At 45.2% G+C, this 16,827-nt stretch overlaps 2 protein-coding genes and 1 long non-coding RNA gene across 11 annotated transcripts in view; 2 read left to right on the top strand and 1 right to left on the bottom strand.

The window, feature by feature from the left end:
* Positions 1 to 4,331, top strand: part of slit2 (slit homolog 2 (Drosophila)) — a 76,733-nt gene extending 72,402 nt beyond the window's left edge. For all 5 annotated transcript variants that reach the window (XM_027025309.3, XM_081714697.1, XM_027025308.3 and 2 more), the window contains 5 exons: positions 94 to 224; positions 471 to 634; positions 757 to 1,051; positions 1,238 to 1,446; positions 2,840 to 4,331. In XM_027025309.3, the coding sequence (XP_026881110.2) occupies positions 94 to 224; positions 471 to 634; positions 757 to 1,051; positions 1,238 to 1,446; positions 2,840 to 3,084 (1,044 nt within the window). In that variant the 3' untranslated portion in view covers positions 3,085 to 4,331. The remainder of the gene's footprint in view (positions 1 to 93; positions 225 to 470; positions 635 to 756; positions 1,052 to 1,237; positions 1,447 to 2,839) is intronic.
* Positions 4,332 to 8,316: 3,985 nt separating this feature from the next.
* The window catches only part of lrba (LPS-responsive vesicle trafficking, beach and anchor containing), a 194,282-nt gene continuing 185,771 nt past the window's right edge, over positions 8,317 to 16,827 (bottom strand). For all 4 annotated transcript variants that reach the window (XM_035530261.2, XM_035530262.2, XM_035530264.2 and 1 more), the window contains exons 55-56: positions 10,396 to 10,547; positions 8,317 to 9,974 (exon numbers count right to left, since the gene is read on the bottom strand). In XM_035530261.2, the coding sequence (XP_035386154.2) occupies positions 9,884 to 9,974; positions 10,396 to 10,547 (243 nt within the window). In that variant the 3' untranslated portion in view covers positions 8,317 to 9,883. The remainder of the gene's footprint in view (positions 9,975 to 10,395; positions 10,548 to 16,827) is intronic.
* LOC145657911 (uncharacterized) lies at positions 10,377 to 16,548 on the top strand. Of its 2 annotated transcripts, none has more exons than XR_014123861.1 (3): positions 10,377 to 10,517; positions 11,508 to 12,006; positions 15,503 to 16,548. It is a non-coding gene; the product is annotated as an uncharacterized LOC145657911 (long non-coding RNA). The 2 variants fall into 2 exon arrangements; XR_014123862.1 differs by having other exon boundaries at positions 11,508 to 12,014.

The raw sequence follows: 16,827 nt of genomic DNA, 5'->3' as shown, positions 1-16,827 counted from the left end.
ATACAGGTACACACCCAACCAGTGATACAGAGTGTTGTTTATGGGATACATAAGACTTCTGAAGAGTGTGTGTGTGTGTGTGTGTGTGTGTAGATTGCCACTGATGAGGATAATGGAATGTTGCTGTATAAAGCAGATAGTGAACACATTGCTGTGGAACTATACCGAGGCAGACTGAGAGTGAGTTACAACACAGGATCCCTGCCCCCATCTGCCATCTACAGGTACACACACACACACACGCTTACACCCCAACATATACTATTAAACACACATGCTAACTAACACACTCACTAACTCACACATGCGCAATTCATGCATATATGCACCACACACACCCTATAATGTGGACATAAAACTAACATAGATGGTGTCCCTAAAGTGTACAGAATTTTAAGACTTACCTCTCTGTGTTTGAATGCGGGTGTGTGTGGCTCTGTGTGTGTGTGTGTGTCTGTGTGTGTGTTCAGTGCAGAGACGATAAATGATGGGAGTTTCCATGTGGTGGAACTAGTAGCCAAGGATCAGTTGCTTTCTCTCTCCATCGATGGTGGGATCCCCAAATCCATCCCCACTGGGAACAAGCCAACCCCAGACCCTAGCCCCGCCCAAACCCAGCCGCTCTACCTCGGGGGTATAACACACACACACACACACACACACACACACAGGCACATAAACATGACCTCTCGCCTGTTAAATCCATAACACTCAGTCCCTACCTCAGTCCCTGCTGACGCCGCCTCTTTGCTCCAGGCGTACCTGTGCAGGTGGGGGTCGCCCCTCTGCGCCAGGGATCCGGCTCAGGGAGGAACGGCTCCGGTTTCCATGGCTGCATCCGGAACCTGTACATCAACGCTCAGCTGCAGGACCTGGCGCTGTTCCAGCTGCAGGAGGGCGTGGTGCCTGGTTGCCAGGCGTGCCAACGCAGCGCGTGCGCACACGGCCAGTGCCGTACCACAGGCCACGCCTCCTTCAACTGCGAGTGTGAGCCAGGCTGGACAGGCCAGCTGTGTGACCTCCAGGTCAACGACCCCTGCCAGGGTAACAAGTGAGTTCCTCAGCCAAACCTGTATGACTGTGTGTGGGTGTGAACTCACATATCTTGAACTCTGACTCGGCACTTTGGTAAGTCGCTCTGGATAAGAGCTTCTGCTAAACGCAGAAAATGTAAACGTGTGTGTGCCACTCTGTCACTCTCACTCTGTGAGTTCAGTCTCACCTGTCTCCTCCCCAGGTGTGTGCATGGCACCTGTGTGCCCGTCAACTCCTACTCATACAGCTGCCGCTGTGGGCTGGGCTACACCGGCGTGCTATGTGATGAGGAGGAGAGTGTGAGCGTGTGCCAGGCCCTGGCATGCAAACATGGGCAGTGCCGCATCTCTGGCCTGGGAAAAGCCTACTGCGAGTGTAGCAGCGGGTACACTGGCCCGCACTGTGACAAAGGTACACACACACACACACACACACACACACACACACACACACACACAATCTGCACTGTGACAAAGGTACACACACACACACACACACACAATCTGCACTGTGACAAAGGTACACACACACACACACACACACACGCGTATACACACAATCTGCACTGTGACAAAGGTACACACACACACACACACACACACACACACACAATCTGCACTGTGACAAAGGTACACACACACACACACACACACATATACACACAATCTGCACTGTGACAAAGGTACACACACACACAATCTGCACTGTGACAAAGGTACACACACACACACACACACACACACACACACACATATACACACAATCTGCACTGTGACAAAGGTACACACACACACACACACACAATCTGCACTGTGACAAAGGTACACACACACACACACACACAATCTGCACTGTGACAAAGGTGTACACACACACACACACACACACACAATCTGCACTGTGACAAAGGTACACACACACACACACACACACACACACACAATCTGCACTGTGACAAAGGTACACACACACACACACACATATACACACAATCTGCACTGTGACAAAGGTACACACACACACACACACACACAATCTGCACTGTGACAAAGGTACACACACACACACACACACACAATCTGCACTGTGACAAAGGTACACACACACATATACACACAATCTGCACTGTGACAAAGGTACACACACACACACACACATATATACACACAATCTGTAGTGGTAAACCATTATTGTATCCACTGACTACACATACATGTGTGCTTATGTGAACTGCTATATGTCAAATCTGCTGGTCTTATTTTGCTGTTTTGTCAACCACTAACCCTACTGTGCACTATTGTTGGAGACTAATAATGAGCTAACGTGGGCTTTGGCACGCTTCTCCTGAACTGCGGTCTTCATTAATAACTCCTTAACCTCTGCTTGTTTGAAGCTGCAGCAGCACATGCGCTGGACCCAGCTGGGGTCCACCAGGTGAGGGGGCTCTGCATGCTTCTCTTAACCCAGTGACCTTTCACCCAGTATCCAAGCACTGCAGATAAACAGTAGCAGTTGGATTTGCCTTAGCAGTCCCTTCATCCTCTTCATCCTCTTCATCCTCACTTCCTTCATGTCCTTGCTTGCTCGCTTCTCTTTCGCCTTTTCTTGAGTTTATGTTGTTGTTTTGTGGGGGTCGTTTGTGCAAAGTCATGGGAGGACTGCATTGCCGATCCTAGACCCAGTAATCAGGGTACGCCGCATGCTTCTGCGGCTACGACTACATTGTCTCCCTCTCTGTGTGTGTGTGTGTGTGTGTGTGTGTGTGTGTGTGTGTGTGTGTGTGTGTGTGTGTGTGTGTGTGTAGAGGTGGCGTGTAGGGGAGAACGGATCCGAGATCACTATCAGAGGCAGCAGGGCTATGCGGCGTGTCAGACCACAGAGAAGGTCTCCCGCTTAGAGTGCAAGGGCATCTGTGGGGGCGGGGCCTCGTGCTGCTCCGCCCTCCGCAGCAAACGCAGGAAATACACATTTCAGTGCACAGACGGCTCCTCCTTTGTCCAGGAGGTGGAGAAGGTGGTGAAGTGTGGTTGTGCAAATTGTCCATCCTAAAACACAGAGAGAAAGCCTAGCCTTCCCATGATCCTCTCCTCCCTTTGTTTTTGTTTTTATAAATGTTCAGAATTTTTTTGGTCAGTGCTGGACTAATGATTGCTTCCCTCAGAGGAGAAAGAATTATTGTAAGATACAGAACAAACCTATTTTTTATTATGAAGTGGAGAAAAAAAAAAATGTACAAAAAAGGTTTTTTGTTTTTTTTTTTGTTTTTTGTTTTAATTTGCAGTCATGACGGAACTGTGACTTTTTGTTTACCTTCCGCCTTTGTTACAAACGCCTCAGTGAAGACCAGAGGGCAGACACCCCCCACACATCCACTTCCTTCCCTTTTCTTATGGGTCGTTGGACTGCAAACAGCAACATTTCATCGGGACGACTGGTTGAAGTGAGGTGTCACCATGGAAACAGATACTGAAAGAGAGGACTGTCTGAAACCCGACAAGTACCATCACTTTCAACCTCCATGTGACTGACAGTTCATCACGCGTATGCCCGCACACACTCGCGCACACACACCCCATCCACATGAACGATGTGTATTTATTGTATCAGCAGTACCTTGACAGTGCTTAATCTGTACTCACTAACCCCTACTTCTCCCTCTTAATATACATTAATTTATATTTGTCCTCTTAACAATGTAGATCACACATTAGCTTACAGCGTAGGATAACTAACACCGTGTTTTCTTCTTACAGAGGTTGGTTTGACCAATGACACTGTCGTGTTTGCCGAATTTAAAAAAGGAGGGGAAAAAAGCTTAAAACCTTAGTGGTGTTTTGAATCTTCAAATGTGAAGTGAAAACATTGTATATTTTTGTCGAATATCCTTAAACTTTGTATGGTGACAGAGATGTAATTTACATTAGAGTTGAAATATATAGCTTCCTCCCCTCCTCATGTATTCCACATGAAGCCCACTGTACGTAGGCTGGGAAAGTAATTGTAGTTACCATAGAAGTCGATAAACCTCTTTTGAAGATGTTTCTCATTGCAAATCCTTTTAACTATATAAATAGAAAGCAAAACTGTGACTTTTTTTTAATGATACTACTTTAATATCACCCTCTTTCCCTCCTTCTGTTAACATGTTGCTGCTAAATTGGTATTGTAGACCTGGGTGATGATGATGATGATGATGATGATGACGACGAGGTGTATTGTAGATGACGGTGCTCGTTCAGTGTTGAGCACATTATCTTACTGGTCTTTAAATAAAGATGTTCCTTCCTTGTACAACATTGGGTTCCTGAGTAGAAACAGTTTTGTCATTGGCAGGGCTCTTGAGTGACACCATTATATGTATATTAGAGTGAAGAAATGCAGATGTCAATTTGAAAATACAATAAGAAATGTATTAAATATCACATTATGTAAGTAAAGTGTCATGAGACACAACGGGCTCTAGATGGCGACAAAAATGCTTTTTTTTTTTCTTTTTTTTTTTTTTCTTTATCCTTGATAGACTCTAGGATGTTGTGCAGATTTATGATTTGGAGTTGGGAGAAAATGTGTCATGAGAACTTTAACAGCAATTAAACAGATGAACAATCAAATATTGTTCCTGAAGTAGACGTAGACACTCATCTACAATGTACCTGGCCATCACAATTGATTACATTTAGTAGACAGAAACACGGATCAAAATCAGGGTTTTTACTTTTGTATTGGCTGTTTGCCACTGACATTTTTAGAAGACTCAGTAATGGGTCCTCTGTGTGCACCTCTGGAAACACTCTTCCTGTGTGGCCCATCATAGTCCAGGTGAATCAAAAGGATCATGTACAGAGGAACTTTACAAACTCTTTTAGGAAATTACATATTTTGTTACATCTTTGTTCAAGTTAAATACAATACACCCAAGGTTGAACATTAGCACTATTATTGTCCACACACTGTTTCCAGGCAACCAGTGGGGAGATACCAGCATGGACAAATCACTTACTGAAACAGAGATGCCCAAATGTGCCAGCCACGTATGAAGGAAATGGCAAGTAGTGTGTGTGGAGAAGATTATGAAGAGGGTTGGCTCTTTGATTCCACTGCCATGAAGAGATGACTGTGGTAGACAAGGTTACTGCACCAGAAAGCAAGCTTGCATTCATCCATAAACCATGAGGTCTAAATACACCACCCGTCTCCTTCCACTGCGGGTGGAAACAGGTATGAGGCGTTGCTCCACCTGCATAGAACACTGGGCATCTCGGCCCTTCTAAAGGCGGAAGTGTCCGATACAGTGAATGCATACCTGAAACTGTTGTATAACAGAAAATTCCATGCTGTACATTTCACTTTGATATCTTGATGGTCCATAGGCTTTAAGGTAATTTTCACTTCTCTGAGGGTAAAGACAGCTGTGCTACTGATCTTGTATAAATCACCATATATCTAAGAAGGCAGAAGAGTTAAGAATTAAAGAAAAGGCTTGTGAAGTTCCTAGATGTAGCTTAGTTTCAGTCTCAGTACAGAGGTACAAATGTAATGTTTGGAGTTGTCCAACGACTCTTACTGGTGTAGCATGGTGCACTTGGGGGTTGTATAGGTCTCCTGTATGATATGCATGGTTATTATTTTGTAAGACAAACCCCCCCCCCCCAAAAAAAAAAAAAAGCTTTGTGGTAAAAGCTTTGCCTCATCACCATGAGGTTCCTGCTTCAAAACCAGCCTTGTCTGTGTACAAGTTAGATAATGTGTCTGATAGCTTGTGTTTGCGCTCTCTCTCCACCTGTTTCAAGCCTGGACAAAAGGTAGATGAAGAGAGTGAGGCTTAGGATGGATGCAAAAGTTACTGTTTTTAAAACTGTGGGGGAAAGGGGTAACTTTACAAAAACATTCCTGTTTTTGGTTGTACAACCCTGCTGGTGACCAGCCCAGAGATCCAGGGGGAGGATGGTTGTTGCCCACCAAGGTCACATTACACCCTGCAGACAACTCAGCTCCTGTGATTGGATCCTAGAGAGCCCTGGCTGGGATTCAACTGAGCAACCACCACACCCACAAGGCAGTGCTCATACCACTGAGCCACAGGTACCCTTTTGAGAATATTTGACTTTCAGAAGTATAGGTCTAAAGCACCCGGACACAGTAGCCAGTACAAACAGTGTTGATATTGAATATTGACGATTTATTGGCAGCATTGAGCTTTAATCTATGCATCTAGGCCACATTTTGTTAATGTACTACTAAAGTACTTCTTTACAGATTCAGAAAAAATTTAACAGATCATTAATGCAAGACCCATGATGGTAACATTTGACTAGGATCATGTACTTAAACGATAGTTAACTTGTGTGTAACAAAATCGAATGGCCCTGAACGTCCGTATACTATGTGAGGACCGAGCATATGTTATACTGCAGCAACGGAGTTGAAAAATAACATTTTACTGAAATATGGCTTTCTGTGCATATCAAACGATATCTGTGAGGCAATGATGGCAACCATGAAGATGGGGAAACCATTTTCTTTCAGAATGAACACAAAACATTACAGAATCAACTCATAACATTATGAGCAAACTATCTGAGAGGGATAGACACCGCAGGTTGCCAGGCCACGATATTGGTATGCCTGACACCAACATACGGTTGAATAGTTTCTGGTTATTGACGTATTGTAAGGGATGTGGCAAAAAACATCCACAGGTGGATATTTAATTAGGACTCTTTATGCCTGCATTGTTCATATATTATGGATGCAACTGTTGTTTTTTTCCTAATTTTTAACTTCAAATGATCAACCGTTGGTTGGGGTATAATTAGATATGCTGCTGTCCCTGTGTGGAGGGTCAACCAAAAACAAATAAGCAAAATAAGTGATTAATGTCACCTAAATTTAAACTGAAGCATCAGCACTTTGAGTCATAGTTGGCACTTGGCACTAATATATATATATATATATATATATATATATATATATATATATATATATATATAGAATTTAATAAGTAATTAATCTTAAAAGTTGAATGCAAAGAATAAATATGGTTTAAATTTTAGTGAAAAGTGATCTGCTGTGAGTGACATCTGGTGGACAATAGTGGCATTGCAAGGCCAGTGTAGTACATGTGTAAGGATCAGGCTGCGATCGGTAGGCGTTTTTTAAACTGCAGTCTTCACATTATGCAGTGCGGGTCTAGTTTGTTCTCAGACTTACGGCAACCCCGTTACCTGCTCGTTCCTCTAGCACTCAGAAGAGGGCACCAATTACCTACTGATCATTTGGTGCAAATCACGCACCAAAGAAGAATAAAGTTGCAAAATGGGTTTTAAAAATGCGTAGCGTACGGAACAAAAGGGTTTTTTTTAAAGTAAACTTAACATAAAGAATAGAATAGAATGCATTTACTGACAAAAGGAAAGGTTGCTTGATACTTCATAATGTGGAATTTTCTGGAATAGTTCATTTCACTTGTTTCCTTAGAAACATTAAAAATAATTGTTCATTGTATTTTTGCCATGTCTTTTACAATCTGAAATAGTTATTCCTGTTATAACAAAGACAGCTACGGGTGTGTGAGTGAGTTACATGCCAAGTCCATGGGCTGCTTCGTATCTAACCCGTATTTACTTCCTAGCTGTTCTGGTTAAATGCTTTGGCCTGCTTTCAGTCACAATGCTGCCATCTTGTGGCGGAAGACAGACTATTTTCTGATTTTCTTATGTGAAACGACTTTATGCAGTTATAGCGCCTCATTAAGACAACATTAACCACTGCAGACCAGCCGTCAAAACGAAAAAAATCCACAAAAAATAACTGGATTTGAATCATCATAATAAATTAATCAAGCCGTCATGTGAAAATATTATAAATTACTTCACTATATATATATATATATATATGCAACTTTTAATGTCAATTTGATGTATTTAATTTCTACTTCATCATCTAATTTATTAAATAATGCATTTTTTCAGTCATTCCAATACTTCTTAATCTATTTGTGAAAACAAAACAACAAAAACCAAAAGAGAAGCCAAATCTGTGGCTATCTGAATTGTGTAATGAATTATTACTGGGATAATGGAATTACACATCACTGGAAGTAAACCTTGTTCAAAGTTTGTTGGCTGTAACTTGGAGAATCTGTTAGCTGGGCTTGGTCAACTCTGTAAAGTAGCTTTCTGTAAAGAGGGATGAGAGATTTTTTTCATTTCATTTCTATATTATTAATTTGTCTTACACGTTGCCTCTTTCACAAGAACAAATGACCAGAATTGAAATCACTTTCAGGTACAAAACTCCATTTTATTATTAGAATTTGTCACACACATTCCACTCTGATTGCCATTTGAGTCAAACAACAAAACTTAAAAAGAAGAATAGGAAAGCTAATTAAGAGGGGAAAAAACAAAAAAACAAAACCAACCAATCAGAATTAGTAGCTATCCTTGTTGTTGCCACAGCAGGTGTAACTCTGCCCCCAGTGGATCGCATCTCAATCTCACAAGGTTCACTTTGTTTTACCGCTGTCCCCTGCAGATGGGCAGCAAGGTTGCGGACATGTGAGGAAGCCCACGTGTGTGCAAGCAGACCTGTTACACCTATGTAAGTCTACATCTCAGACCCGCACAGGTCTATTCTAATCAAACAGTGCACACTTATACCCAGGTGGAGGTGTGGTGAGAGATGTCCCCAGTTCTGAGCATCCACTGGCCTGCCCTCACACTCCTGATTCGGCGCATGGAAGTCTGGGTAATTATCTGAACCAGGTGTGGCACCCCAAGGTGACCTTGTGCACTCTGAACATGTCCTCAGGACTGTCTGCACCACACCATGAAATCAGCGAGCTTGCACCTGAGCCTCCTCTGTTGGGGAATGGTCAAACATGACTTCACTTCCTGCTCGGGCCTCAGAACACACGCGACTACATTTGAAAAAAACAAAAACACCCCAGAACAGTCTTGGACAGCTGGTACATTTATAGGTTTGGAGCTCAAGAAAAGAAGAATACAAACACAAATGATAAAATATTTCTTGCAAATATGTTGCACCCTGCTAGTCCCCAAAAACAAAGTCGACCCCTTATAGTGGGTCACAACACAATCTAAACCAACATTACTGATTTTTCTCATGCGAATTTCAGCCCTTTGGTTGACACGCAGAGGTAAACATGTTTACGTTGATGGCCCATTTGATGTGAATAGATAATCACCATTTACACAGGTTACACACAAGAGTCTTAATGGAATCTTCAAAACAAACGCTCTCGTGTCAAAACGCAGTCTTGTACAAGCAAGCCCATATTTAAAACTGGAGCTCCTATACTGTGAATGAGAAAACAGGCAGCTATTTATGCTGGAGGACACACAATTTTGCTCAGTAGCTTTTTTCCATGACTAATTGTTGTGTCATGTTATAGACTTTAGGGAGTTTACACACTGAAGATCAGGCTTACAGAAGCATCCTCAAAATAGTCACAGCATCAGGGGAAAACAAAATCACTCACCCAGAAATCACAAATATATGGACTCTATATATGGACAGTAGGTGTAAATATATTTGCTAGCTATTAACCTCTTAAACCCATCATTGTCATTAGGGCTGAGGTGAAAATAGATCTTTACAGCTAAAAATAGATTGTTTTAAATCACTCCGCCCAACACTAGGTATATAACCCCTTCCTAAGATAAGAAATGTAATAAGATATACAAAATATAGCAATGCCCTTTTTCTTAAAAATAGCTATGCTTATTTGAATAGTCAGAATACATTCAGTGCTCAGTATTCAGTGGTGCTCTGGCAGTATTAGTTAGCACCCCCCTCTGCATGTTCTGTCGCCATGGTCACCGTATTAGTATCGGGTCTGGTATTCGTGATGCCATCTGTTAAAGTCATTATAGAAAAGAACTATACTGCCAGACGCCATACCAGTGATGATGCATCTGCAGAAAAACAGGACAGAGAAAGACGACGTGTTTCGTCAACCAGTACAATATGTATGCACGTACATGAATTATCTTTTTGCACGTTTTCTTTTCTTTTGTTTCCTTGGATACGATTATAGACAGGATTCTGCCGCTCTCTTTTATGAATGACCGTTCCCTCCATGCCAGTAAAGCCACCTGCATCACACGTCTGAAAGTCAGCACTGGTGTGGGGCTTCACTTCAGCACTGCTATGTGGCCTACAGCTGTGTCTGCCTTATCTGGTACTGATTGGTAGAACAGCCCAGACTAATACATTGCATTGCGACTGCACCGTGGTGTGTGTGTGTGTGTGTGTGTGTGTGTGTGTGTGTGAGATGTTCTGTTCAGGGGGCAGCAGCAGGTCTGTGGTCAGGTGACATTCAAGAGCGTGTCCTACCTTTGGTCATTGGACATGGCCATGGAGCGGATAGCTGCGTCACAGCCCGGGTAGCTGAACAGCTGCTTGAGGTCGTGAACTTGCCAGACAGACAGCACTCCTCCATCTCCACCACAGAGCAGGTACTGCCCATCTTTACTCAACAGCATCGCCTATAGAACACACACACACAAACACACATATATATACACATACACATACGCACACACATACACATACGCACACATATATACATACACACACACATACACACACACACACACATATACACACACATATACATACACACACACACACACACACATATACATACATACACACACACACACACACATATATACACACACACACATATATAGACACACACACATACACACACATATAGACACACACACACACATATACATACACACATATATACACACACATACGCACACATATATACACACACATATACACACACGCACGCACACACATACATACACACACATATACACACACACACACACATACATATACACACACATACGCACACACATACACACACACACACGCACACACACACATACACACATACACATACACACGCACACACACATACACACGCACATACACACACACATATATACACACACGCACACGCATATATACACACGCGCACACGGACACACATACATACACACACGCACACACACACAGACACACACACAGAGAGAGAAAGTGTGACATGATTTGAGTTTAGCGCTTGCTTTGACCCAGAAACTGTGGTAAAGGTTCATTAGTGTGAACAAAATTAACTAGGACATGGAAACACTAGCGGCAGAGTGAGAGGAGCTCTGACACGCTAACAGCGCGGCCTCAAAACCATGAGGGGAATTCTGCCAAGCCATGCAGAGAACGAACCAGTCAAGCTCTGACAGCACAGTCGATTATTAACATTAACACTAGTCACAGTTAGAGATATTACGGCATTAAAACTGTGTGTACCATGTTTGTAGTTCACCTATCTGTATAGCCACTGATGAATTAGACAGGCATGTATTGCAAATATAATATGTAATATAAATAAAAGATGTAATCCTGAAATATTGACATATTACATATTTGTACAGTCTTGTGGCCAGATTCATCACTTCCTGGCTGAACATAGAGGGCACAGGGGCCCAGCTGGAGGAGGTGGGATTCTAAGTCAGGGCAAAAAGCTGCAGCACACTTCTGTAGCTACACCCAGCTGCTACACCCGTCAGCACCAGAAAGAGCTGCTTCACCCAGCAGCAGCACCAGAGACGCTCCACCTAGCAGCACCAGAGAGCCGCTGCACCCAGCAACAGAGAGACGCTCCACCTAGCAGCACCAGAACCGCTCCACCCAGCACCAGAGAGACACTCCACCCAGCAGCAGCAGCGCGTGTTTCATGCAGTAGTCCTGAGTCAGGCTCAAAAGAGCCAGGAAAAAATATGCAGAACTACTTCCCTGTGGAACTAAACCAGGAAGAGATTTTCAGATCAAGATTTTCAGATCAAGGCACATATGTCTGTTTTTATGGTGAAGGCCCATATGCCAACCTTCCTTACACACAGACAGACAGCGACCCAGAACATCTACAATACGGTAAATACGTGAGTACAGGGGTGAACACAGGGGTATGTACTGGCGTGAGTACAGGGGTGAACACAGGGGTATGTACTGGCGTGAGTACAGGAGTGAACACAGGGATAGGTACTAGCGTGAGTACAGGGGTGAATACAGGGTTATGTACTGGCTTGAGTACAGGGGTGAACACAGGGGTATGTACTGGTGTGAGTAGAGGGGTATGTACTGGTGTGAGTACAGGGGTGAACACAGCGGTAGGTACTGGCATGAGTACAGGGGTGAACACAGGGGTATGTACTGGTGTGAGTACAGGGGTGAACACAGGGGTATGTACTGGTGTGAGTACAGGGGTATGTACTGGTGTGAGTACAGGGGTGAACACAGGGGTATGTACTGGGGTGAGTACAGGGGTGAACACAGGGGTATGTACTGGCGTGAGTACAGGGGTGAACACAGGGGTATGTACTGGGGTGAGTACAGGGGTGAACACAGCGGTATGTACTGGCGTGAGTACAGGGGTGAACACAGGGGTATGGACTGGCGTGAGTACAGGGGTGAACACAGGGATAGGTACTGGCATGAGTACAGGGGTGAACACAGGGATAGGTACGGGCGTGAATACAGGGGTGAACACACGGATAGGTACTAGCGTGAGTACAGGGGTAAACACGGTTATGTACTGGCATGAGCACAGGGGTGAACACAGGGGTATGTACTAGCGTGAGTACAGGGGTATGTACTGGTGTGAGTACAGGGGTGAACACAGGGGTATGTACTGGTGTGAGTACAGGGGTGAACACAGCGGTATGTACTGGCGTGAGTACAGGGGTGAACACAGGGATAGGTACTAGCGTGAGTACAGGGGTGAACACAGGGATAGGTACTGGTGTGAGTACAGGGGTGAACACAGGGGTATGTATTGGCTTGAGTACAGGGGTGAACACAGGGATAGGTACTAGCGTGAGTACAGGGGTGAATACAGGGTTATGTACTGGCTTGAGTACAGGGGTGAACACAGGGGTATGTACTGGTGTGAGTACAGGGGTATGTACTGGTGTGAGTACAGGGGTATGTACTGGTGTGAGTACAGGGGTGAACACAGGGGTAAACACAAGGGTATGTACTGGCGTGAGTACAGGGGTGAACACAGGGGTATGTACTGGCTTGAGTACAGGGGTGAACACAGGGGTATGTACTGGCTTGAGTACAGGGGTGAACACAGGGGTATGTACTGGCGTGAGTACAGGGGTGAACACAGGGATAGGTACTGGCGTGAGTACAGGGGTGAACACAGGGGTATGTACTGGCGTGAGTACAGGGGTGAACACAGGGATAGGTATTGGCGTGAGTACAGGGGTGAATACAGGGTTATGTACTGGTGTGAGTACAGGGGTGAACACAGGGATAGGTATTGGCGTGAGTACAGGGTTATGTACTGGCGTGAGTACAGGGGTGAACACGGGTAGGTACTGGCGTGAGTACAGGGGTGAATACGGGTAGGTACTGGCGTGAGTACAGGGGTGAACACAGGGATAGATACTGGGGTCAGTACAGGGGTGAACACAGGGATAGGTACTAGCGTGAGTACAGGGGTGAATACAGGGTTATGTACTGGCTTGAGTACAGGGGTGAACACAGGGGTATGTACTGGTGTGAGTACAGGGGTATGTACTGGTGTGAGTACAGGGGTATGTACTGGTGTGAGTACAGGGGTGAACACAGGGGTAAACACAAGGGTATGTACTGGCGTGAGTACAGGGGTGAACACAGGGGTATGTACTGGCTTGAGTACAGGGGTGAACACAGGGGTATGTACTGGCTTGAGTACAGGGGTGAACACAGGGGTATGTACTGGCGTGAGTACAGGGGTGAACACAGGGGTATGTACTGGCGTGAGTACAGGGGTGAACACAGGGGTAGGTACTGGCGTGAGTACAGGGGTGAACACAGGGGTATGTACTGGCGTGAGTACAGGGGTGAACACAGGGATAGGTATTGGCGTGAGTACAGGGGTGAATACAGGGTTATGTACTGGTGTGAGTACAGGGGTGAACACAGGGATAGGTATTGGCGTGAGTACAGGGTTATGTACTGGCGTGAGTACAGGGGTGAACACGGGTAGGTACTGGCGTGAGTACAGGGGTGAACACGGGTAGGTACTGGCGTGAGTACAGGGGTGAACACAGGGATAGATACTGGGGTCAGTACAGGGGTGAACACAGGGATAGATACTGGGGTGAGTACAGGGGTGAATACAGGGGTATGTACTGGGGTGAGTACAGGGGTGAATACAGGGTTAGGTACTGGTGTGAGTACAGGGGTGAACACAGGGGTAGGTACTGGCGTGAGTACAGGGGTGAACACAGGGATAGATACTGGGGTGAGTACAGGGGTGAACACGGGTAGGTACTGGCGTGAGTACAGGGGTGAACACAGGGATAGATACTGGGGTGAGTACAGGGGTGAATACAGGGGTATGTACTGGGGTGAATACAGGGGTGAACACAGGGATAGATACTGGGGTGAGTACAGGGGTGAATACAGGGCTATGTACTGGGGTGAGTACAGGGGTGAACACAGGGGTAGGTACTGGGGTGAGTACAGGGGTGAATACAGGGTTATGTACTGGTGTGAGTACAGGGGTGAACAGGGATAGATACTGGGGTGAGTACAGGGGTATGTACTGGGGTGAGTACAGGGGTGAACACAGGGGTAGGTACTGGGGTGAGTACAGGGGTGAACACAGGGATATGTACTGGGGTGAGTACAGGGGTGAATACAGGGGTATGTACTGGGGTGAGTACAGGGGTGAACACAGGGCTATGTACTGGGGTGAGTACAGGGGTGAATACAGGGCTATGTACTGGGGTGAGTACAGGGGTGAACACAGGGGTAGGTACTGGGGTGAGTACAGGGGTGAACACAGGGTTATGTACTGGTGTGAGTACAGGGGTGAACAGGGGTAGGTACTGGGGTGAGTACAGGGGTGAACACAGGGATAGATACTGGGGTGAGTACAGGGGTGAATACAGGGTTATGTACTGGGGTGAGTACAGGGGTGAACACAGGGTTATGTACTGGCGTGAGTACAGGGGTGAACACAGGGTTATGTACTGGTGTGAGTACAGGGGTGAACACAGGGGTAGGTACTGGGGTGAGTACAGGGGTGAACACAGGGATAGATACTGGGGTGAGTACAGGGTTATGTACTGGTGTGAGTACAGGGGTGAACACGGAATTTTAATATTCATCATTTCAAATGGCACTTAGAGATTTAGATTATGTTTGACAGGTCATGTTAAAGTGGATTTGAACACTTCCCAACTTAATTAATCTGTAAACACACTCATTTTTGTATATTTACTTAAATGTGTACATTTTAGTCATCCATCCTCATCGGTGCTGTATCGTATCATTTATTCTTTAGGTTATGATTAGCTTCTAACTATCAAATCAAACACAAGGTGAAAGCCCATGTCCCCAGTAAAACCCCTAACACTGCGTTTCTTTTCAGGGCAGGGAGCTGTCCTCCCCCCTCCAAGATGCCAGTGCAGGGTGTCGGTGGTGTGGCTGGCCCTGCTGTGTCTCATCCTGCTGGCTGCCATCGCACTGCTGTGTGTGAGCAAAAACCAGCTGCTAGCCAGCTACGTTAATCTAACCAGAGAAAGAGAACAGCTGGACGCTGCGTGTAAACCTCAGACGCTTCACAGTGGGATTTAAGTGTGTATATATACATTTTCTTTTTGTTTTTGTGTTTGTTTGTTTGTTTATGTGTGTGTGTATGTGCTGTTAGGGCTTCAGCAGGGTTGAGCCTGCCCAATCCTCACTCTGAGATTGCTGATTTTATTTCTATTTCTTGGCAGCTCAGTGGTTAAGGTACTGGACTAGTAATCAGAAGGTTGCCAGTTCACCACTGCCAGGTTGCCACTATTGGGCCATTGAGCAAGACCCTTAACCCTCAATGGATCACGTTGTATTCAGTCATAAAGTGTCAGCAAAATGTACATTTTGGTAGTGCCATAAAATACAGTGTCCATCAGTATTGTTGTACATCTACCTGTACTACTCAGATAGATAATCTGTTCATGTACTAAAGTGACATTAAACCTGCTGATGTACTGATGTACTGAAGTCACTATGAGTCTCTGTTTGCTGCTGGTTTTCAAGCTAACTAATGGTGTAGCACACAGGGTCTGAGGTTCTGGTGCCTTAAAAATATGGTATCCAGAAAGAGAAACATCGGTTTGCTTGAGTATAACACATTTGTTCGTCCTCATTACTGGCTTGCTATCACTAGGCCCGCTTTATTACAGCGTTAATACAGAACATTAGCGCACAGGAAGCTTAAATGGCAGTCACTGGCCACTGTGTGACCCATTTCACAGCAAACCACACACCAATTGCCACAGAAAGCCACAGCGCTCCACGGCACCAGCAGAGGGCACTGTTCTTACGAAACGCTGGGATCCACTCAGGCCACTGCGTGCCGAGTCATTTGCATCACATGGGCTCTGCAGACTGTCCTGTCAGCCTATGCTCCTTAGTGGGTGTGGCAGCCAATCGCAGCTATCTCCACTGTACTGTACAATACTCCACAAAGAACATATCACAAGGGTAGTCATGTGTGACAATTTAAACACACTGATCTATATATCTTATAGCTACAAGTTCCATGTGTTCAGCAAGAGGAGATATGGCATGCGAAGTATAGGCTTGTTTCACTCTGCCTTTGTGAGCAAAATCCCCCAACACGTGTGGGGGGAAAAGCTAGACGGGCCTGCTGCTCAGACTATGCTGTGAGGAACGCACGGCCCGAGGCCCTGCGCACACACTGCAGCA

Source organism: Electrophorus electricus, chromosome 5 (assembly GCF_041902795.1).
Source record: "Electrophorus electricus isolate QZ-2024a chromosome 5, ASM4190279v1, whole genome shotgun sequence".
Taxonomy (NCBI): Eukaryota; Metazoa; Chordata; class Actinopteri; order Gymnotiformes; family Gymnotidae; genus Electrophorus; species Electrophorus electricus.
The sequence above is the reverse complement of the archived record's forward strand: the minus strand, read 5'-3'. Positions and strand labels throughout refer to the sequence as shown.